This window comes from Pan paniscus, chromosome 4, assembly GCF_029289425.2.
Source record: "Pan paniscus chromosome 4, NHGRI_mPanPan1-v2.0_pri, whole genome shotgun sequence".
In the NCBI taxonomy this organism is placed as follows: domain Eukaryota; kingdom Metazoa; phylum Chordata; class Mammalia; order Primates; family Hominidae; genus Pan; species Pan paniscus.
In genome coordinates, this window is record NC_073253.2 from 171,334,936 (window position 1) to 171,359,216 (window position 24,281).

The 24,281-nt window shown below is 39.5% G+C and overlaps 1 protein-coding gene across 3 annotated transcripts in view; it reads left to right on the plus strand.

The window, feature by feature from the left end:
• The window catches only part of SIMC1 (SUMO interacting motifs containing 1), a 103,396-nt gene that overhangs the window by 11,556 nt on the left and 67,559 nt on the right, over positions 1 to 24,281 (plus strand). The window contains exon 1 of one of the 3 annotated variants that reach the window (XM_055113036.2): positions 13,736 to 13,822. The exons of the other annotated variants lie outside the window; for them this stretch is intronic. Within the exon in view, the coding sequence (XP_054969011.1) occupies positions 13,751 to 13,822 (72 nt within the window). The 5' untranslated portion in view covers positions 13,736 to 13,750. Of the gene's footprint in view, positions 1 to 13,735; positions 13,823 to 24,281 lie in introns of those variants that run through there. 3 annotated transcript variants of the gene reach the window in all.

The following is a 24,281-nucleotide window of genomic DNA, read 5'->3' on the forward strand; positions in this document are numbered from 1 at the left end:
CTTTGTTCTTTCGGCTTAGGATTGCCTTGGCTATATGGGCTCTTTTTTGGTTCCTTATGAACTTTAAAGTAGTTTTTTCTAATTCTGTGAAGAAAGTCAGTGGCAGCTTGATGGGGATAGCATTGAATCTATAAATTACTTAGGGCAGTATGGCCATTTTCATGATATTGATTCTTCCTATCCATGAGCATGGAATGTTCTTCCATTTGTTTGTGTCCTCTTTTATTTCGTTGAGCAGTGGTTTGTAGTTCTCCTTGAAGAGGTCCTTCACATCCCTTGTAAGTTGTATTCCTAGGTATTCTATTCTCTTTGTAGCAATTATGAATGGGAGCTTGCTCATGATTTGGCTCTCTGTTTGTCTATTATTGGTGTATAGGAATGCTTGTGACTTTTGCACATTGATTTTGTATCCTGAGACTTTGCTGAAGTTGCTTATCAGCTTAAGGAGATTTTAGGCTGAGACGATAGTGTTTCTAAATATACAATCATGTCATCTGCAAACAGAGACAGTTTGACTTCCTCTCTTCCTATTTGAATACCCTTTATTTCTTTCTCTTGCCTGATTCCCCTGGCCAGAACTTCCAATACTATGTTGAATAGGAGTGGTGAGACAGGGCATCCTTGTCTTGTGCTGGTTTTCAAAGGGAATGCTTCCAGCTTTTACCCATTCAGTATGATATTGGCTGTGGGTTTGTCATAAATAGCTCTTATTATTTTGAGATACGTTTCATCAACACCTAGTTTATGGAGAGTTTTTAGCATGAAGTGGTGTTGAATTCTATCAAAGGCCTTTTCTGCATCTATTGAGATAATCATGTGGTTTCTGTCATTGGTTCTGTCGATGGATTACGTTTATTGATTTGCGTATGTTGATCCAGCCTTGCATCCCAGGGATGAAGCCAATTTGATCGTGGTGGATAAGCTTTTTGATGTGCTGCTGGATTTGGTTTGCCAGTATTTTATTGAGGATTTTTGCATCGATGTTCATCAGAGATAATGGCCTGAAATTTTTTTTTGTGTTGTGTCTTTGCCAGGTTTTGGTATCAGGATGATGCTGGCCTCATAAAACGAGTTAGGGAGGAGTCCCACATTTTCTATTGTTTGGAATCATTTCAGAAGGAATGGTACCAGCTCCTGTTTGTGCCTCTAGTAGAATTTGGCTGTGAATCCGTCTGGTCCTGGGCTTTTTTTGGTTGGTAGGCTATTAATTACTGCCTCAATTTCAGAACTTGTTATTGGTATATTCAGGGATTCAACTTCTTCCTGGTTTAGTCTTGGGAGGGTGTATGTGTCCAGGACATTATCCATTTCTTCTAGATTTTCTGGTTTATTTGCATAGAGGTGTGTATAGTCTTCTCTGATGGTACTTTGTATTTCTGTGGGATCAGTGGCGATATCCCCTTTATTATTTTTTATTGTGTCTATTTGATTCTTCTCTCTTTTCTTCTTTATTAGTCTGGCTAGTGGTCTATCTGTTTTGTTAATCTTTTCAAAAAAACAGCTCCTGGCCAGACATGGTGGCTCACGCCTGTAATCCCAGTACTTTGGAAGACTGAGGTAGGCATATCACAAGGTCAGGAGATCGAGACCATCCTGGCTAACATGGTGAAACCCCGTCTCTACTAAAAATACAAAAACAAAATTAGCTGGGCATGGTGGTGGGCATCTGTAGTCCCAGCTACTCAGGAGGCTGAGGCGGGAGAATGGTGTGAACCCGGGAGGTGGAGCTTGCAGTGAGCTGAGATCATGCCACTGCACTCCAGCCTGAGCAACAGAGCGAGATTCCGTCTCAAAAAAAAAAACAAAAACCAGCTCCTGAATTCATTGATTTTTTGAAGGGTTTTTCATGTCTATTATCTCCTTCAGCTCTACCCTGATCTTAGTTATTTCTTGCCTTCTGCTAGCTTTTGAATTTGTTAGCTCTTGCTTCTCTAGTTCTTTTAATTGTGATGTTAGGGTATCAATTTTAGATCTTTCCGGCTTTTTCCTGTGGGCATTTAGTGCTAGAAATTTCCCTCTAAACACTGCTTTAGCTGTGTCCCAGAGATTCTGGTACATTGTGTCTTTGTTCTCATTGGTTTCAAAGAATTATTTATTTCTGCCTTAATGTCGTTATTTACCCAGTAGTTATTCAGGAGCAGGTTGTTCAGTTTCCATGTAGTTGTGCAATTTTGAGTGAGTTTCTTAATCCTGAGTTCTAATTTGATTGCACTGTGGTCTGAGAGACTGTTATGATTTCCGTTCTCTTGCATTTACTGAGGAGTGTTTTACTTCCAATTATGTGGCCAATTTTAGAATAAGTGAGATGTGGTGCTGAGAAGAATGCATATTCTGTTGATTTGGGGTGGAGAGCTCTGTAGATGTCTATTAGGTCCACTTGTTCCAGACCTGAGTTCAAGTCCTGAATATCCTTGTTAATTTTCTGTCTTGTTGATCTGTCTGATATTGACAGTGGGTGTTAAAATCTCCCACTTTTTTTGTGTGGGAGTCTAAGTCTCTTTGTAGGTCTGTAAGAACTTGCTTTATGAATCTGGATGCTCCTGTATTGGGGTGCATATATATTTAGGATAGTTAGCGCTTCTTGTTGCATTAATCCCTTTACCATTATGTAATGCCCTTCTTTGTCTTTTTTGATCTTTGTTGGTTTAAAGTCTGTTTTATCAGAGACTAGCATTGCAACCCTTTTTTTTTTTTTGCTTTCCATTTGCTTGGTAATTTATTCCTCCATCCCTTTATTTTGAGCCTATGTGTGTCTTTGCATGAGATGGGTCTCCTGAATACAGCACACCAATGGGTCTTGACTCTTTATCCAATTTGCCAGTCTGAGTCTTTTAATTGGGGCATTTAGCCCGTTTACATTTAAGATTAATATTATGTGTGAATTTGATCTTGTCATTATGATGCTAGCTGGTTGTTTTGCCCATTAGTTGATGCAGTTTCTTCATAGTGTTGATGGTCTTTACAATTTGGTATGTTTGGCCAGGCATGGTGGCTCACCCCTATAATCTCAGCACTTTGGGACGCCGAGGTGGGCAGATCACAAGGTCAGGAGATCGAGACCATCCTGGGCAACATGGTGAAACCCTGTCTCTACTAAAAATACACAAATTAGCTAGGTGTGATGGCACACTGCTGTAGTCCCAGCTACTCGGGAGGCTGAGGCAGGAGAATGGCTTGAACCTGGGAGGCGGAGATTATAGCAAGCCAAGATCATGCCACTGCACTCCAGCCTGGCGACAGAGCGAGCGAGACTCTACCTAAAAAACAAAACAAAACAAAAACAATTTGGTATGTTTTTGCAGTGGCTGGTACCGGTTTTTCCTTTCCATATTTAGTGCTTCCTTCAGGAGCTCTTGTAAGGCAGGCCTGGTGATGACAAAATCTCTCAGCATTTGCCTGTCTGTAAAGGATTTTATTTCTCCTTCACTTATGAAGCATAGTCTGGCTGGATATGAAATTCTGGGTTGAAAATTATTTTCTTAAGAATGTTGAATATTGGCCCCCACTCTCTTCTGGTTTGTAGGGTTTCTTCAGAGATCCATTGTTAGTCTGATGGACTTCCCTTTGTGGGTAACCCGACCTTTCTCTCTGGCTGCCCTTAATATTTTTTCCTTCATTTCAACTTGGTGAATATGATGATTATGCGTCTTAGGGTTGCTCTTCTAAAGATACTCCTCGAGAATTTTTTTGTATTTTTAGTAGAGACGGAGTTTTGCAATGTTGGCCAGCCTAGTCTCTAACTCCTGACCTCCAGTGATCCACCCGCCTCAGCCTCCCGAAGTTCTGGGATTACAGGCATGAGCCACTGTGCCTGGAAATAGTTCAGTTTTGATATCCCTCAGTGCCAGGATGGACCTATCCTGGATTGTTGGTCTCATTCCATGTTGTAGGGAGTCATTGACAACTAGGAGTCAGTGTCAAAACTCTTTTAGCCACGTTTGAGCAACAAGGGAGGTTTGGAGGGAGTAGCTCTCAAGCTAAGTTTACCTGGGGTTCATTATTAAGTTTAATTTTATCAGTTCCATAGGTGTTTCCTATCACCTCAAAGTGCTGGGCCAGCATTATTCTGTCAGGCATTGTAGTTTGGCAGAATTTTAACAAGTAATAGCTACGAAGTTTAAAAAGAAAAATAGAAAGTAAAATGATAATCTCGGTTTGTGTAATAGTTTTCAGCCATGAACCTAGGATTCAAGGTTCAATTAAACCTTTGAATCAATTGAATAAATCAAATGACCACGGAGAACTAGGTGACACCTTTTGTAACTGTGTGGCCTGTTTTCTTATTTTGCATATATGGGTCTCAACTTTCCCAAAGGCCATTATCTAGTTACAGCATAAAGTATTAGCAACAGCACAGAAATTTCCTTATTTAACTAATAGATAATATAGACCAATTTTATCATCTAGGATCCCATGACTGGGTGGAATTAAAGCAGAGAGAGAGCAACAGTTGTATTAGGGATGTTGCCAAGGTCACCCACTAGATGGACTAAAGGATCCCTTAAACCAGTTTCTGTCAAGTTACCAACAGAAGCTGCTGATTGTGAAATTTCAATTACACCGTTATCCTGCCAAGTGAAAAAGGTAGGATTAAGAGGAGTAGGAGTCTGATTATGTAGTCTTGTTCTAACATCTAGGGAAAAGCTGTCTGCAGCATGAAAATGTCAACTTATTGTCCTGGTTTTCAGTTTTGAATGTCTGGTTATGGCACTGGATGGTTTGGTGAACTTCCTGTGTGACCCATCATCAGCCATGAGACTTGCCCCTTAAAATTTATCTAGTTTTAGCTTTTAGGATTTCAGGAACAGAGCAGTTCCTGTTTTTACTAATTTCATGGAAGAAAAGATGGGAGGAATCTAGAAGAATTTAAGATTTAGTTCAGTCTACCAGTGTATAACAGGAACTCAAAGACAATGCACAGGGCTATAATCTAAGAACAGATGTATTAACAGCCTTACTCACTGTAAGGCTGGGAACCTTGAAGCCAGGCATTATATGCACATTCTCAAATATGATGCTCTAGTTAAAGCCTTGGTAATATATATAACCAATGTTTCCAACTGCATCCTGTTATAAAGAGAGAGCAAATTTTATTAAACTTATGTAAATAATTCTTGCCATAAAAAATAAGAATACTCATGGATAGTTTCTGAATTTTAGAGGAATCAAATAGGGACAAAAAAAATGTTTCCACCTTTGTTCACAAAGTATACCAAATTACTGTAAACTAATAAGTAGCTTAAGAGAAAGAAAAGGTTTCCTTAAAGCTAGAAAACAAAATATTTAAATAAAGAACCTGGCTAGGCATGGTGGCTCATGCCTGTAATCCCAGCACTTTGGGAGGCCGAGGTGAGCAGATCACCTGAGGTCAGGGGTTCGAGACCAGCCTGGCCAACATGGTGAAACACTGTCTTTACTAAAAATACAAAAATTAGCCAGCATGGTGGTGGGCATCTGTAATCCCTGCTACTCCAGAGGCTGAGGTTGCAGTGAGCTGAGATCGTGCCACTGCACTCCAGCCTGAGCAACAGAGCAAGACTCCACCTCAAAAAAAAAAAAGAACCAATAATGTTTCAAATAAAAGTCATAAAAACATTATCTTCAGGACCGGGTGCTGTGGCTCATGCCTGTAATCCCAGCACTTTGGGAGGCTGAGGCGAGCTGATCACTTGAGGACAGGAATTTGAGACCAGCCTGGCCAACATGGTGAAACCCTGTCTGTACTAAAAATACAAAAAATGAGCTGGGTGTAGTGGCGCACATTCGTAACCCCAGCTACTCTGGAGGCTGAGAAAGGAGAATCGCTTGAACCCAGAGGCAGAAGTTGTAGTGAGCCAAGATCGTGCCACTGCACTCCAGCCTGGGTGACAGAGTGAGACTGTCTTTTTTTTTTTTTTTTTTTTTTTTTTTTTTTAAAGAAAAAGAGCTAACTTGACTTTAAAGAGATGAAATGTACATGTAAAATAAAATTTTGTTTTCTGTGAAATTTTACTTCAGAAAATATCCTGACTAAAATAAACAAATTAAAAAATGAGTACTCCTAAAAAAAAAGAAAAGAAAAAAAAAAAAAAAAAGAAAAGAAAGAAAGAAAGTAAGAAAGCCAAGAGCACAGAATCAGGATATACTGGAGGAAAACAACTTTTCTAGGCCTTCAAGATAGAACATTTCAGTGTCAGGCCGTTAAAGCAGAGTTAGAGCTGGAGAAAAAAAGTTACAGAAGATGAAAAAGTTAAAAGAGAATTATCACCTCACCAAACAAAAAGATATACCGTCTCAAGGAGAGAAAGTGGAAGACCAAAAGGCAGAAATGTCTGACCTGCAAATCACATGAAACAAGGTACAGCAAAAGTTTAGCTACTGATATATGAATCTGAGAAGCTTCCACCGGAAAACTGTACCTCAAAATATGAAATTACCATTCTAAATGAAGAAGATTCATTTTAAAACTGATATTAGAGAAAGGAAGACTAAAAAACAAACAAAAAAAAGCTGCACTTCAGAAGATAGTTGAAAATTTAAGAAACAAATTTCAGAATTAGGTCAAAATCTCTTGCAAATGTTATTAAAAGCAGATCAATACTTCAAGAAAACATTGTTCTAATATAGGAGACCAAAATTTTAGTTTTCATATCAATGTGTATATAAATATATATACACACATGTATTTTTTTAATTGAAGCAGTCTTTAGAAATACTTATAAGTAAGTTTCTTCTAATTATAGCCAACTTGGTCACCACAAATTTCTTTTGTAAATTCATCCTTCGCAAACTTTCCATGATATACTCAGACCTTCTATGGCATGTTTAGACCTTTAGTTTTGTCCTTCTTTCTTAAATAGTTAGTCATTTTACTTAAGGATAAAATTTAATTTCTTGCCTTATTTCTAAGACAACAACAAATCTAAGACTTGCTGTCATTTTAAAAACACCTTTTCTAAAAAGAAACACTACCACATGAAATGCACACATTAATTATAGGATACATCCTGGTTATATATGTATTATGGAAACATTCCACATATTAGATTATAAAATATGGTGTTATCAATTGTGTCAGTCATTTTAAAACAATTATCTTTTCTCCAATTATTTGTAACATTTTTTTTTTTTAGAATCTCACTGTTACCCAACCTGGAGTGCAGTGGCAGAATCATAGCTCATTGCAGCCTTGAACTCCTGGGCTCAAGTAATCTCCTGCCTCAAGTCTCCTGAGTAGGTAGGACTATAGGCAAACACCACCATGCCTGGCTAATTTTTTAAATTAATTTATTTATTTTTTGGTAGAGATAGGGTCTCACTATATTGCCCACACTGGTCTTGAACTCCTTGCCTCAAGTGGTCCTACCACATTGGCCTCCCAAAGCACTGGGATTACATGTGTGAGCCACTACACCTGGCCCGTAACATATTTTTATACCAAATTATTTTATTTACTTGTGTTTCTGGGTTTTCCATTATGTTTCATTGATTTCTTTATTCAATACCATAACTTTCCTGTTTTATTTTTATAGTTTGATATATCTTTCGGGATTTCATAAAGCAGTATATGTGTTAGGCTATTCTTGCATTACTGTAAAGAAATCCCTGAGAATACTCATCTCTCACCTTATGCAAAAAATCAATTCAAGATGGATCAAAGACTTTTATATAAAAATTTTTTGAAATTAAAAAACAAAAGAAATGCCTAAGACTGGGTAATTGATCAAGAAAAGAGCTCACAGTTCCAAAGACTGTACAGGAAGCATGGTGCCGGCATCTGTTCACCTTCTGATGAGACTTCAGGAAGCTTACAATCATGGTGGAAGGCACAGTGGGAGCTGGCACATCACATGGAGAGAGCAAGAGAGTGAGAGTGGGGGTGTGAAGGTGCCACAGATGCAAACAACCAGATCTCGCAATAGCTCATTATTGTGAAGACAGCACCAAGCCATGAGGGATCTGCCCCCATGACCCAAACACCTCCCACCAGGCCCCACCTCCAACCTTGGGGATTACAATTCAACATATGGGGAATACATACATATGTACGTATGTGTTTCCTTACTATTTTTCCCCCCAAAAAAATGTCCTGGCTATTTGTACCCATTTGTTCCCCCAAATGAATTTTAGAATAATTTTGTCAAAGACTGCATTAGATTGTTTCTTGGGCCGTATAATTATTTGTTGCATGGGGTTGTCCTATGCACTGTAGGATATTTAATAGCATCTCTGACCTCTACCCGCTAGATGCCTGCCAGTAGTAACCCCTCAACTTGTGACAATCAAAAATGTCTCCAGACATTGCCAAATAGCCCCTGGGTAGGGGGTAAAATTGCACCAGTTCAGAACCACTACATTAGTTTTATAAGTTAATTAAAGGAGAGTTAATGTCTTTACAATATTGTCTTTCTAAGCAGAAGTATAGTATAACTTTCATTTTATGAGATTTGCTTCTTGGTGATCAGTAAAACTATAAGACTTCCTTGGGTTTGGTGCCTTTTTATGGAGCTAGTGTTTTGATTCTGAATGACTATGTGCTATGTAGGGTTAAACATATCAATCATGGTAAGCATCACATAATAAGAATAGCTGGCATTTATGCCAGGTACCATGTCAAGTGCTTTACTTGGATTAACTCATAATCTTCACTGCAACCCCATGAGGTAGGTAGTATTATTATCCCTGTTTGGTAAATGAGGAAACTAAGGTAGCTTCAACCAGATGCTAACTAGTAGAGCAGGTTTACCACCGCTTGTCTCCATCTTTAAGATCCTGGGGCAAAGTTTTTCAAACCTCATACCAGGTTTCCAAGGGAACATCAGGTGGGGATGGTAGTAGTAAACAGTTAAGTGGAAAAAAGCAAGTCACAAAATATAATTCTATTTTTTAAACGGATGGTTTTGAAAAAATAGACTCACGAGAGTTTTTTAATACAAAAATTGTTTTTTAAAACTCCTTTTTTTTTTTGAGGTAGAGTCTTGCTCTCTCACCCAGGCTGGAGTGCAGTGGCACAATCGCATAAGTTAGTGAACTTATTAATATAATATTCACTACAGCTGTATGGAGCTGCCATAGAATAGAAAGGAAAATTCATCTACATTTTGATGTGAAATTAACTTGGGTCTTAAATCAAGTTCAGCTTCCTTGAAAGCCTGCAGATCACTTCCAACATCCCTCATTTATCCTGAGCTGTCTTTGGGAGGTTGGTGGGTCTGGCTACCCGTGAAGACAAAGTGTTCCTTCCTGTCTGGTAGGGATTTAGTTTTGTATTTTTGTATTAGCTAATTTGTAAAGTGTTACCTTATTCCAGTGGGTCTTTTAATAACAGCTTTATTAAAGTATAATTCCATACCATACCATAAAATTCTCTGAGTTGTGCGGCCATCACCACTATCTAATTTTAGAACATTTACTTCACTCCAGAAGGAAACCCTGTACCCTCCAGTGGGTTCTCTGATTTGCTTATGTTTTAAAGGTACATAATCATATCATTCAAAAAGTAAATTTTTCCCATTTTAAATTATAAACATTAGGCTGGGCATGGTGGCTCACGTCAGTAATCCCAGCACTTTGGGAGGCTGAGGTGGACAGATCACTTGAGTTGGGAGTTCGAGACCAGCCTCGACAATATGGTGAAACCCCATCTCCACTAATACAAAAAATCAGCCAGGCATGGTAGTCCAGCTACTTGGGAGGCTGAGGACTGAGAATCACTTGAACCTGGGAGGCAGAGGTTGCAGTGAGCCAAGATGGCTCCACTGCACTCCAGCCTGGGTGACAGAGCGAGACTCCATCTGAAAAAAAAATTATAAACATTATTTTTAAATTGTAAATAGGCCGGGCGTGGTGGCTCACGCCTATAATCCCAACACTTTGGGAGGCTGAGGCAGGCAGATCACCTGAGGTCAGGAGTTCGAGACCAGTGTGGCCAACATGGCAAAACCCTGTCCCTACTAAAAATACAAAAGTTAGCTGGGAGTGGTGGCACGCGCCTGTAGTCCCACCTACTCTGGAGGCTGAGGCATGACAATTACTTGAATCTGGGAGGTGGAGGTTGCAGTGAGCCAAAATCATGCCACTGCACTCCAGCCTGGGCAACAGAGCAAGACTCTATCTCAAAAATAATAATAATCATAAACTGTAAATACAGGTAAGAAATTCTTATGTAAGAACCTGCCCCTATCTATTTCTACTCTAGATAACTACAGTTTTTGTGTATTGCTCCAGAAATTTTCCTTGTGTGTGCACAAACATATTTAAATGTATAATTCTTTCCCAATGGGGTCATGCTAACTTTTTAAAATTACTTAATATATTATAGGCATTAAAATAAAAACTAAAATTTATATATATTTATATATAATTAGTATATATATTTTAAAATTAAAAAATATGTAATAGACATTTTAAAAATTCATACCTCATTCAGACCATTATTCATTTTGCTTGCAATGGTATTCCCAGTGCACAACATGGTGCCTGGTACATTGTAAGTATTCATTCAATAATCGTTTTATCAGCTGCATGTTATTCTAATGTTAAAAAACCATAATTACTCAGGAATGGAAAACCAAACATCGTATGTTCTCCCTCATAAGTGGGAGCTAAACTATGAGGATGCAAAGGCATAAGAATGACTTTGGCGACTCGGGGAAGGGGTGAGAAGGGGGCGAGGGATGAAAGACTACAAATTAGATTCAGTGTATACTGCTTGGGTAGTAGGTACACCAAAACCTCACAAATCACCACTAAAGAACTTACTTGTGTGACCAAATACCACCTGTTACCCAAAAACCTATGAAACTAAAACGAAATTTTAATAAAAATTTTTAAAAACCAAACTTAGCCAGTCTCTTATTGATTTTAATTTTTTTGATGTTAGACTATGATATGATGAATCCTCTTGCATGGTCATTAAAATACGGTTTTTTTCCTCTGCATTTTATGGTTAAAAAAGGAAAAAAAAATGTTTCTAGGACAAGTTCCTTGCAGTGGAATTTTGAGGATAAAGAGTAATATGTCTTTTTTTATTTTAATATATACCACTATTGCGGACATTATGTCATTCCTTGTGACATCCTAGTGTCTGAATCTCAGAACACTAGGAGTGTACAGAACTCCCACCTTCAGAGATACAATCTACTTCTGTGTAAAGAAGCAGAAATGGCAGATGCTCACTTTCCCAGGCTCTGGTACACCTAGTGCTCAGCCGTGGGACCTAGGTTCTACCAGAAGCTGGTGACAGGAAGAAGCAGGGCCCAGGTGAACTCCAATTTAGTGAAGATGGCAGCAGCAGTGGCAACTACATACAGCAGTAGTAACGTTCTTTGTTTTTTTCTTTTCTTTTTTTTTTCAGACGGTGTCTTGCTGTGTCACTCAGGCTGGAGTGCAGTCGCACAACCTCAGCTCACTGCAACCTCTGCCTCCCGGGTTCAAGTGATTCTCCTGCCTCAGCTTCCTGAGTAGCTGGGATTACAGGTGTACGCCACCATGCCCAGCTAATTTTTGTATTTTTAGTACAGATGGGGTTTCGTCATATTGGCCAGGCAGGTCTCAAACTGCTGACCTTAAGTGATCCGCCCACCTCAGCCTCCTAAAGTGCTGGGATTACAGGCACAAGCCACCGCGCCCGGCTGCTTTTCCTATTTCAAATGAAGTTATGAATCATCTTATCTGTTACTTTTTAAAATCCCATTGGAATTTTGTTTGTAATTATTAAGCTTATAGATCAATTTGGGTAGAACAAATGCTTTTTAAAATTTAAATTTTTGTTATAAAAGGTGTATGATGGCTGGGCACGGTGGCTCACACCTGTATTCCCAGCCAGCTCTTTGGAAGGCCGAGGCGGGTGGATCACTTGAGGCTGGGAGTTTGAGACCAACCTGGCCAACATGGCGAAACCCCATCTCTACTAAAAATACAAAAATTAGCCAGGTGTGGTGGCATGCACCTGTAATCCCAGCTACTCTGGAGGCTGAGGCAGGAGAATCACTTGAACCCAGGAGGTGGAAGTTGCAGTGGGCTGAGATCATGCCACTGCACTCCAGGCTGGGTGACAGAGCAAGACTCTGTCTCAAAAAAAAAAAAGGAAAAAAAAAAGTTTTATGAATAAGTAATTTAGGTAGACCTATATTCAATAAAGAAATAGAATCAATAATTATTAGTAACCTTCCAAAACAGAAAGCCCCAGGCCCAGATGGGTTGGCGAGTGAATTCCAACAAATATTTAAGGAAGAAATGATATAAATTCTCAACAATCTTTCAGAGAATAGAAGCAGAGGGACTACTTGCTAACTAGCTCTATGAGACCAACATTACACTAATACCAAAGCAAGACAAATTATAAGAGAAAACTACAGACCAATATCTTTTATGAACACAGATGCAAAAATCCTCAAAAAATATTAGCAAATCAAATCCAACAATGTTCAAAAAGAATTACACATCGTGACCAAGTAGGATTTCTCCCAGGTATGCAAGGTCAATTCTACATTTGAAAATCAATTAAATCCATTAATGCAATTCACCATATCAGTAGGCTAAAGAGAAATCACATGATCCCTTCAATAGAGGCCAAAAAAGCATTTAACACCCATTCATGATTTAAAAAAAAAAAAAAAAAAAAAAAAAAAAAAAAGCCTTCCAGCAAACTAGGAATAGAGGGGAACTTCCTCAACTTCCGAAAGAACATCTACAAAAAACCTGCCACTAACATCATACCTAATGGTGAAAAACTTGAAGCATTCCTACTAAGATCAGGGATAAGGCAAAGATGTCTCCTCACTACTCCTTTTCAGCATTGTACTGGAAGTCCTAGCTAATGTGACAAAAAAAGAAAACAGAAGAAAAGAAAGATACAGGGCCGGGCATGGTAGATCACGCCTGTAATCTGAGCACTTTGGGAGGCCAAGGCAGGTGGAGTACTTGTGGCCAGGAGTTCAAGACCAGCCTGGCCAGTGTGGTGAAATCTCGTCTCTACTAAAAATATACAAATCAGCCAGGCATGGTGGTGAGCACCTGTAGTCCTAGCTACTTGGGAGGCTGAGGCAGAAGAATCACTTGAACCCAGGAAGCAGAGGTTGCAATGAGCCGAGATTGCACCATTGCGTCCCAGTCTGGGTGACAGAGTGAGACTCTGTCTCAAAAAAAGAAAAAGTATGTGGATTGGGAAGGAAGAAATAAAATTGTCTTTGTTCACTGAAGACATGATTTGTCTATGTAGAAAATCTCAAAGAATCTAGAAAAAAACCTCTTGGAACTAACAAGCAATTATAGTGAGTTTGCAGAACACAAGGTTAACATACAAAACTCAGTTGCTTTCCTATATACTAACAATGAAAAAGTGGAATTTGAAATGAAACATACATTACCATTTACATTTACATTAGCACTCCCAGAAATTGAACAAATAGGTGTAAATATAACAAAATATCTACAAAATCTTTATATAGAAAACTGTGATGATGGGTATCAAAGAAGAACTACATAAATGGAGAAACATTTCATGTTTGTGAATAGGAAAACTCAATGTCATCAAGATGTCAATTCTTCCTGACTTAATTGGTAGATTCAATGCAATCCCAATCAAAATCCCAGCAATTTGTTCTATGAACATCAACAAACTGATTGTAAAGTTTATATGGAGGGACAAAAGATTCAGAATAGCTGTCTTAGTTCATTTTGCATTGCTGTAAGGGAATACCTGAGGCTGAGTCATTTATAAAGAAAAGAGGTTTATTTGGCTCATAATTCTGCAGGCTGAACAAGAAGCATGGCACCAGCATCTGCTTCTGGTGAGGACCTCAGGAAGCTTCCAACCATGGCAGAGGTGAATGGGGAGCAGGTATGTCTCATGGTGAGAGAAGGAGGAAGAGAAAAAAGAACATTCATATTTTGCAGGAACTATGAGTGAGAACTGGCTCAATCCCTTGAGAATGGCACCATGACATTTATGAGGGATCTGTCCCCATGATTCCACCAGGTCCTACCTCCAACATTGGGGATCAAATTTTAACCTGACACTTGGAGGGGCCAAATATCCAAACTATTATTCTTTCCCTGGCCCCCCAAATGTCATATCCTTCTCACATTGCAAAATATAATCATCCCTTCCCAATAATTTCCAAAAGTCTTAACTCATTCCACTATCAATTAAAAAAATGCAAAATCTCATCTGAGACTGAAGGCTAATTTCTTCCAGCTGTGAGCCTGTAAGATGAAAAGCAAGTTATTGAATTCTAAGATACAATGATTGTACAGGCATAGGGTAAACATTCCCATTCCAGAAGGAAAAAAATGGCCAAAAGAAAGGGGTAATAGGCCTCATGCAAGTCCAGAACTCAGCAGGGCAGACATTAAATCTTAAAGCTCCAAAATAATCTCCCTTAACTCCATGTCCTGCATCCTGGGCATACTGGTGCAAGGGGTGGGCTCCTAAGGCCTTGGGCAGCCTCACCCTTTGGCTTTACTGGGGCACAGCCTATATGGCTACTCCCACAGGTGGGAGTTGGGCCTTTGGCTTTTCCAGGCTGAAAATACAACCTGCTGGTGGCTCTACCACTCTCAGCTCTGGAGGGCAGCATCCTTGTTCTACTAAGGAGTAGCCCAGTAGGGACTCTATGGGGGCTCCAACCCCACATTTCCCCTTGGAACTGCCCTAGTAGAGTCTCTCTGTGGGGGCTCTGCCCCATGGCAGGCTTCTGCCTGGGCATGCAGACTTTCTGATACATCTTCCGAAATCTAGGTGGAAACTGCCAGAATGCGCTCTTGCATTCTGTGTGTCTACAGACTTAACACCACATGGAAGCTGCCAGGGCCTCTGATTGGCAGCCTGAGCCATGCCTGGGGCCTTTTGAGCCCTGACTGGGGCCTGAACAGCCTGAATTTGGATTGGGTTCCTGAAACCATTCTGTCCTTCTAGGCCTCTAGGCCTTTTTCCCATTGTCTTGCTAATTTCTTTTGCAAGTGGTTGCCCTTCAGCCCCTTTAAATTTCTCTCCTAAAAATGCTTGTTCCTTCCCTACCACAGGACTGGGTTGCAAATTTTTCAGACTTTTACAGTCTGCTTTCCTTTTAAGTTCAAACCTTAGATCAGCCCATTGCTCCCACATTTGATTGTGGACTGTGAGATTTAGAACAAAGCAATGATATTTGCTTTTACTGCTCCTATTCAGATGGTGCTGGAAGTCTCAGCTGGTGCAATTAGTTAAGAAAAGGAAATAGGCCAGGCATGGTGGCTCATGCCTATAATCCCAGCACTTTGGGAGGCCAAGGAGGGAAGATTGCTTGAGCCCAGGAGTTCAAGACCAGCCTGAGCAAGATAGGGAGATACCATTTCTACAAAAAAAGTAAAATAGGAAAGGGGAATAAAAGGCATACAGATTGGAAAAAAGAAATGAAACTGTCCCTATTTCCAGATGACATGATTGTCTATGCAGAAGATCTCAAGGCATATACCCACCCCCAACAACAACAACAACAAAACCCTCCTAGGACCTAATTGAGGGAGTTTAACAAGGTCACTGGATAGAAATTCAACTCAAGCCTTGACCAGGAATTTTTTCCTTCAGGAGTATAGCCAACTTAGAAGGACTCTCCACTTCAAACAAACAAACAAACAAACAAACAGGATTCTGACCGAAACTAATTTGTCCTGCTAGCCAGGCTGGCAAGAATTAACAGAAGTCTCCAAAGAGTAAAATTAACCAAAAACTGTGAACAGAAACTAGAGTGGCAGGCAGCATATCCCATTATCAACACCATAAGTGGGTGATAAGCCTCGGGTCAGCAGTTTGCTGGTACAGGTGAATCTGACACTTCCAATTTCTTAAATCCAAAGCCCCAAAAGAAAAGTGTTCTGGTTTCTGAGCTAGCTTTGTTTTGCTCTAAAATGTGAATAACATTCACCTCACAATATCTGAAAATAGGGTTAATTAGGAGGCCTGTTGGAGTTATTTCCTAGTTTCACTCTGCAGATGCCAAATATCGGGATGCCTTAGTAATCTGTGTTTCTCCTCCCTCTGGCAATACAACTGTTAAAATTAGATAATTTGTTATCTGTGAAAGTTTAATTGGAGCAATATGTGATGGAAATGCAAATTACTTAATTAGGAGTTAGGGAGAGTATGAGAGAACAATGAAATGAGAATAAATTAACAAATATTATTAGATTAAATTTATTAATCGTGTTGGATCCAAGTACCTTATAGCTACCAAGGATACAGGATACAAAAAGAGGTTATTCTCAAATAGGGGAGAAGATAATTTAGTACCCTGCAAAATGCCTCATGATATGTGCTAAAGTAATATTAGTATGTACAGTGTGCTATGGAACCATCAAAGAGGGGAGCAACTGACTCTCTCCAAAATTTGAAGAGCAATGCAGTTGGATTCTACTTCCAATCTGTGAAACTGCCTCACAGTTAAAGTACTCTCCGAGGGCCCGGTGAGAAATCAAGCAGATACCAGAGAGGAATCTATTCTTACAAGATAGCTGCATAGGGTGATATCTGTGACTTTGCGGCTTTTTTAACTGATTGCATTCCCCAGTCATTTGCAACTTGGGTGGCAGAAAGCTGAGATTTTATGGACTTGAAATGTCAGGGGACACAGGTCAAGGCTGGCGGAGCAAGAAATTACAGAGGAATCCCTGCAAACAAGAAAAATCATATGAAGGGTGAACTGCAAAATTTTAGTATAATGACTGCTCAAGTGGTTGGCTGACAGCCAAATTATGTAGGCACAACAGAGGACCCCCTGCCCTGCCTCAAGAGGCCAGGTTAAAACAACAGCAGCTGGAAACCATAAGAACAAAGATATCAGTACCTATATTGTGCAAGGGAGACAAAGTTTGCAGTTCGAATCTAAGCAGGTTAAGTATTAATATCTACTAGAACAACAAAAACCCCACAACAATTCTTAGAAGAACACAGTTAAACCCAGTGTCTAGGCATGCAAAGAAACAGAAGTATGACTCATACTCAAGGAGGGGGAAAGGGCAGTCAATAGAAACTGACTCTGAGTGAGCCTAGTTGTTGGATTTAACAGAAACTTCAAAGCAATTATTGTAAATGTGTTCAATGAGTTAAACTATGACATCAATGAGTGGGGTGGAAAATCTCAACCAAGAAATGGAAACTATAAAAATGGAAATTTGAGAGTTGAAAAATACAGTAACTGAAATTTTTTAAAAATCTAAATAACTTCAACAGTAGATTAGAAAACAAAGCAGATTGGCAAAAGAAGCCATGAAGTTCAAGCTAGATCAATAGAAATCACCCAGTTTCGAGAAACAGGGGAGAAAAAGATGGAATAAAGTTGAAAAGAGATATGTAGGGCAATATCAAACAATCCATAATAGGTATAATTAGAGTCTTAGAAGGAGGGGCAGCAGTAGATTATAGAAAATTTTTTGAAGAAATGACTGGAATTTTCTCACATTTTGGGGGAAAAAATTAACTTACCCAAGTAGTACAGCAGACTGAAAGCAAGATAATTACAAAGAAAACCACTTATTGACTGTCCAGAGAAAAATGGTATATTGTACATAGGGAACAACAGTGCAATTAACACCTCACTTCTTATCAGAAACTGTGGAGGTCAAAAGACATTGGACCAACATATTCAAATGATGGAAAAAAGAAAGCTTTCAGCCAAGAATTCTGCATCTGGAAAAATTATCCTTCAAAAATAAGGGGAAAATAAAGACATTTTTGGATAAACAGAGATGAGAGAATTTTTCACTAGCAGACCTGCACTATAAGACATTTTGGCTGAAGGGAAATGACACCTAAATGGATATTTGGATCTACACAAAGGAGTGAAGAGCACATGAAATTGTAAATGTGTGTAAAACAAAAATAATGATTTTTTGTTATGTCTTAATATCTTTAAAAGACAAGTGACTGAAACGTATAGTACTACTGTGCTGATGTGTTTACAATGTATACAGATAATACACAGGACAACAAAAATACAGGATGAGGCACAGGTGAGTGGAATATTTTGTAAGGTTTCTATAGTTTTACCTTAAGTAATTTGATAAATTTTCTTTTCTTTTTGTTTTTGTTTTTTGTTGTTGTTGTTGTTGTTTTGGTTTTTTTTGGTCCCCCAGGCTTGTCTTTGTCTGGCTTTGTCCCCCAGGCTTGAGTGCAGTGATGCAATCTCAGCTCGCTGCAGCCTCAACCTCCCAGGTTCAAGCAATCCTCTTGACTCAGCACCCCCAAGTAGCTGGGACTACAGGTGCGCACCATCACGCCAGCCAGATTTTTTTGTAGGGATGGAGTTTCACCATGTTGCCAAGGCTGGTCTCCAGCTCCTGAGCGCAAGCAATCTGCCCGCCTTGGCCTCCCAAAGTGCTAGGACTACAAGCCTGAGCCACCATGCTGTGCCAAGAAGTAATTCAATACATTTTCTAAAATTTTCTAAAGTACACTGGAATAAATTGAATTTATACACTGTAGTCCCAAGAGCAACCACTAAAAATATAATGAAAAGACATATAGATAGAAAACCAATAGAGGAGTTAAAATGGAATGCCAAAAAATATGTCACTAGCATAAAGGGAGGTAGGAAAAGAGGGACAGTGAAACAAATAATGGATAGAAGAAATAGGAAAGAGATGGTATGATTGTAGGTTTAAAAGTGAACATGTAAATAATTAAGTGTAAATAGACCAAAATTCTAAACAAAAGGCAGAGATTGTCAGACTGGACCAAAAAAAAAGCAAGAACCAAGTATGTGCTATCTATATGAGATGTACTGTCTATATGAGAGACATTCTACATATAAAGATGCAAATACACTGAGAGTAAAAGGATAGAAAGAAATATACCATGCAAATAGTATGCACAAGAAATTTGTAGTAACTCCATTCTTAACAGAAAAACAAGACATCAATACAAGGAAGATTTCTGGAGACTAACAGGAATCTTTCATAATGATAAAAGAGTTAATACATTAGGAAGTTATAAGAATTACATGTGTATATGCACTTAATAAATACAGTTTCAAAATACATGAAACAAACAACTGAACTAAGAGAGGGAAAACAGTCAAACTACAACCGTAGTTGGACACTTTTCACTCTGTAGTTGATAATACAACTGGATCGCCCCCACCAAAGTAAAGAAATCAAAGATCTGAAAAACACTGTTAACTACCATGACCTGATTGATATTTATAGAACTGTAACTAACAAATACAGAATACACTTTTTCTCCCTAAGTACACAAGGAAGATTCACCAGGGTAGGCCGTGTGTTAGGACATGAGTCTCAGTGTATTTCAAAAGATTAAAATCTTACAGAGTATGTTTTCTGACCATAATGAAAGTAAATTTGAACCACATGATAATAAAATGACTACATATTAAAAATTGTGTCCTTCAGAAAAATTCACATACTTTTTAAAATTGTGGGATGAAGCCAAAGTAGTCATTACAGTGAAATTTTTAGTTTTAAATGTTAATGTTAGAAAAGAAAAAAGTCTAAACCTAAGCTTCCATTTAAGAAGCTAGAGAAAGAACAAATTAAATACAAAGTAGAAAGAAGGAAATAATAAAGATAACAGAAATAGATGAAATAGGAAACAGATTAAAAAGATCAATAAAGTTGATAAATATCTAGCTAGATTGATCAGGAATTTAAAAAATGTTACCAATATTGGGGATAAAAATAGGAATTGGGAATAAATCTATACAGAGTATAGAATTATAAAGTTGATAGGAAATACGAACAATTTTATGCCAATAAATTTGATAAATGAAATGGACAAATTTCTGGAAAAACACAAGTCATAAAACTAACACAAGAAAGGCGGATAAAATATTAATAGCCCTGTGTCTACTAAAGAAATTGAATTTGTAATTTTAATTTGTACCTTTCCTGCAAAGCAAATTTCAGGTGCAAAGAGGTTCACTGGTGAATTTCACCAAACATTTAAGAAAGACATAGTACCATTCAAACACAACTTAAATAGAAGGGGTAGGACTGTTTCTCAAGTTATTTTATTAAATCAGTTTTACTCTGATAAAAACAGAAAAATTACAAAAATAGAAAATTACAAATAAAAATCCCACATAAACATGCAAATTTTTTTTTTCTTAGAGATGACGCCTCACTCTATTGCCCAGGCTGGAGTGCAGTGGTGACCCCACAGCTGACTGCAGCCTTGACCTCCCAGGTTTAAGCCGTCCACCCTTCTGAGCCTCCCAGGTAGCTGGGACCACTGGCATACACCACCACGCCCAGCCAGTTTATTTTATTTTATTTTTATTGTAGAGACAAGGTCTTGCTTTGTTGCCCAGGCTGGTCTTGAACTCCTGAGCTCAAGAGATCCTCCCGCCTAGGCCTCCCAAAGTGCTGGGATTACAGGCATGCACCACTGTGCCCAGGATAAATATGCAAAAATTCTTAACAAAATATCGATTCACTGAAGCCTGTCAGTATGGGAAAAGAACAATACATCATAACCAAGAGAAGCTTTCCCAGGATTGCAAGGTTAATTTAACACTAGAAAATCCATCAATATAAATTCTGATATTAGTAGAACAAAAAATCATCATCAGCTTAACAGATGCCGAAGAAGCATTTGACAAAATGTAATAGCTCTTCCCAATTTAAACTCTAAGTAAACTAGGAAAAGAAGGGAACTTCCTTAAAGGCATCTGTGAAAACCTCACAGCTAGAATTATACTTAATGATGGAAGTCTGAAATTCTTTCTTCTAAGTTCAAGAGCAAGCAGGGAAGGCAGAGCAAGATGGCTGAATAGAACCCTCCAGCATTTGTCCCCCAAGCAAGAACACCAACTTGAACAACTATCCACACAAGAAAGCACTTTCAGAAGAACTAAAACTCAGGTGAGCAATCACAGTACCTGGTTTTAACATATTAAGGAAAGAGGCACTGAAGAGGTTAGGAAAGATAGTCTTGAATTGCCTATACCACACCTCCTCCATCATCCAGCAGTGCAGTATGATGTGGAGAGAGAATCTGTGTGCTTGGGGAAGGGAAAGCGAAGTGATTGTGAGACTTTGCATTGGAACTCACTGCAGCCCTGTCACAGCAGAAAACAACACATGGCAGAATTTGGCCAGTGCCCACAGCAGAAGCATTTAGAACAGACATAGCCAGAGGCAAATCGTCCATCCTAGCAGTCGGAACTTGAGTTCCAGCTAGCCCCACCACCATGGGCTAAGGTGCTCTGGGGTGCTAAATAAATTTGAAAGGCAGTCTAGGCCACAAGGACTGCAATTCCTGCACAAGTCCTGGTGCTGTGTTGGGCTCAGAGCCAGTGGATTTGGGGTCCACACGATCTAGTGAGACACCAGCTGGGGCAGCCAAGGGAAAGCTTATGTCGCCCCTTCCCCAACTTCAGGCAGCACAACTCACAGCACCGGGAGGAAAGGGAAGAGTAAAGAGGGGCCAGTCATGGTGGCCTGTAATCCCAGCACTTTGGGAGGCCAAGGTGGGCAGATCACCTGAGGTCAGGAGTTCGAGACCAGCCTGGCCAACATGGCGAAACCCCATCTCTACTAAAAATACAAAAATTAGCCAGGCATGGTGGCAGGCACCTGTAATCCCAGCTACTCAGGAGGCTGAGGCCTGAGAATCATTTGAACCCTGGAGGCGGAGGTTGCAGTGAGCCAAGATCTCGCCACTGCGCTCCAGCCTGGGTGACAGAGCAAGGCTCTGTCTCAAAAAAAAAGGTGTATGAGTAGATAATTTAAGTAGACCTATATCCAATAAAGAAATAGAATCAATAATTATTAATAACCTTCCAGAACTGGATGACATTCTGTTAAGTGAAATAAGTTAGGCACACAAAGACAAACTTTGCATGTCCTCATTGTTTGTGAGAGCTAAAAATTAGACTCATGGTGATAGTGAGTAGAATGATGGTTACCAGAGGCTAGGAAGGGGTGTAGGGGGTTGGGAGAGAATGGTTGGTTAATGGGTACAAAAATGTTTTTAGATACAATGAATAAGATCTAGTATTTGATAGCACAACAAGGTGACTACAGTAAGCAATATTTTATTATACATTTCAAAATGACTGAGGGAGTACAATTGGAATGTTCTTAACAAAGAAATGAATTCTTGAGGTGATGGATACCCATTTACCCTGATGTGATTATTACACATTATACAATGTCTCAAAATATTCCTGTCTCAAAATATCTCATGTACCCCATAGATATATATTATATATAATATATAATTATTATATATAATTATTATATATTAGTATATAATTATATATTATAATATATATTATTATATATTATATATTATGTATATAATGTATATATTATATATAACATATATGTTATATATAACATATATAATATAATAAATAATATATATATCTACTATGCAGTTATAAAAATTAGAAAAAAAAACAAGGGCCAGGCACAGTGGCTCACGCTGGTCATCCCACCACTTTGGGAGACCAAGGCAAGAGGATTCCTTGAGCCCAGGAGTTCAAGACCAGTCTGTAGTGACATCCCATCTCTACAAAACAAAAACAAAAACAAAAACAAAAAGCTGGGCGCGGTGGGACGCACCTGCAGTCCCTGCTACATAGGAGGCTGAGGTCATAGGATCACTCCACTGCACTCCAGCCTGTGTGACATAGCGAGACCCCATCTCAAAAAACAAAAAGCAAGAATGTCTGTTTTTGGCACTTCTATTCAGAATTATACTGAATGCCTTAGCAATTGCAATAAGGCAAAAAAAAAAAAAGCATACAGATTGGAAAGGAAGTAAGACTTATTTGCAGACAACACATATATAGAAATGTATATCGAAATCCTAGGTTCCACGATGGCCGTATAGGAACAGCTCCAGTCTACAGCTCCCAGGGTGAGTGACGCAGAAGACGGGTGATGTCTGCATTTCCAACTGAGGTTCATCTCACTGGGGCTTGTCAGTGGGTGCACGACTGGGTGCAGCCCACCGAGCAAGAGCTGAAGCAGGGCGAGGCTTCACCTCGCCTGAGGAGTGCAAAGTGTCAGGGAATTCCCTTTCCTAGCCAAGGGAATCTGTGACAGATGGCACCTGGAAAATGGGGTCACTCCACCCTAATACTGTGCTTTTCCAATGGTCTTAGCAAACGGCACACCAGCAGATTATATCCCGCACATAGCTTGGAGGGTCCCACACCCATGGAGCCTCGTTCACTGCTAGCACAGCAGTCTGAGATTGAACTGCAAGGTGCCAGCGAGGCTTGGGGAAGGGTGCCCGCCATTGCTGAGGCTTGAGTAGGTAAACAAAGCAGCCAGGAAGCTCAAACTGGGTGGAGCCCACCGCAGCTCAAGGCCTGCCTGCCTCTGTAGACTCCACTTCTAGGGGCAGGGCATAGCCGAACAAAAGGCAGCAGAAACTTCTGCAGACTTAAATGTCCCTATCTGACAGCTTTGAGGAGAGTAGTGGTTCTCCCAGCATGGAGTTTGAGATCTGAGAACGGACAGACTGCCTCCTCAAGTGGGTCCCTGACCCCTGAGTAGCCTAACTGGGAGGCATCTCCCAGTAGGGGCTGACTGACACCTCACACAGCCGGGTGCCCCTCTGAGATGAAGCTTCCAGAGGAACGATCAGGCAGCAGCATTTGCTGTTCCACAATATTCACTGTTCTGCAGCCTCTACTGGTGATACTCAGGCAAACAGGGTCTGGAGTGGACCTCCAGCAAACTCCAACAAACCTGCAGCTAAGGGTCCTGACTGTTAGAAGGAAAACTAACAAACAGAAAGGACATTCACACCAAAACCCCATCTGTATGTCACCATCATCAAAGACCAAAGGTAGATAAAACCACAAAGATGGGGAGAAACCAGAGCAGAAAAGCTGAAAAAAAAATTTTTTTTTTATACTTTAAGTTTTAGGGTACATGTGCACAATGTGCAGGTTAGTTACATATGTATACACGTGACATGCTGGTGCGCTGCACCCAGTAACTCGTCATCTAGCATTAGGTATATCTCCCAATGCTATCCCTCCCCCCTCCCTCACCTCACCCCACAACAGTCCCCAGAGTGTGATGTTTCCCTTCCTGTGTCCATGTGTTCTCATTGTTCAGTTCCCACCTATGAGTGAGAATATGCAGCATTTGGTTTTTTGTTCTTGCGATAGTTTACTGAGAATGATGATTTCCAATTTCATCCATGTCCCTACAAAGGACATGAACTCAATCATTTTTTATGGCTGCATAGTATTCCATGGTGTATATGTGCCACATTTTCTTAATCCAGTCTATCATTGTTGGACATTTGGGTTGGTTCCAAGTCTTTGCTATTGTGAATAGTG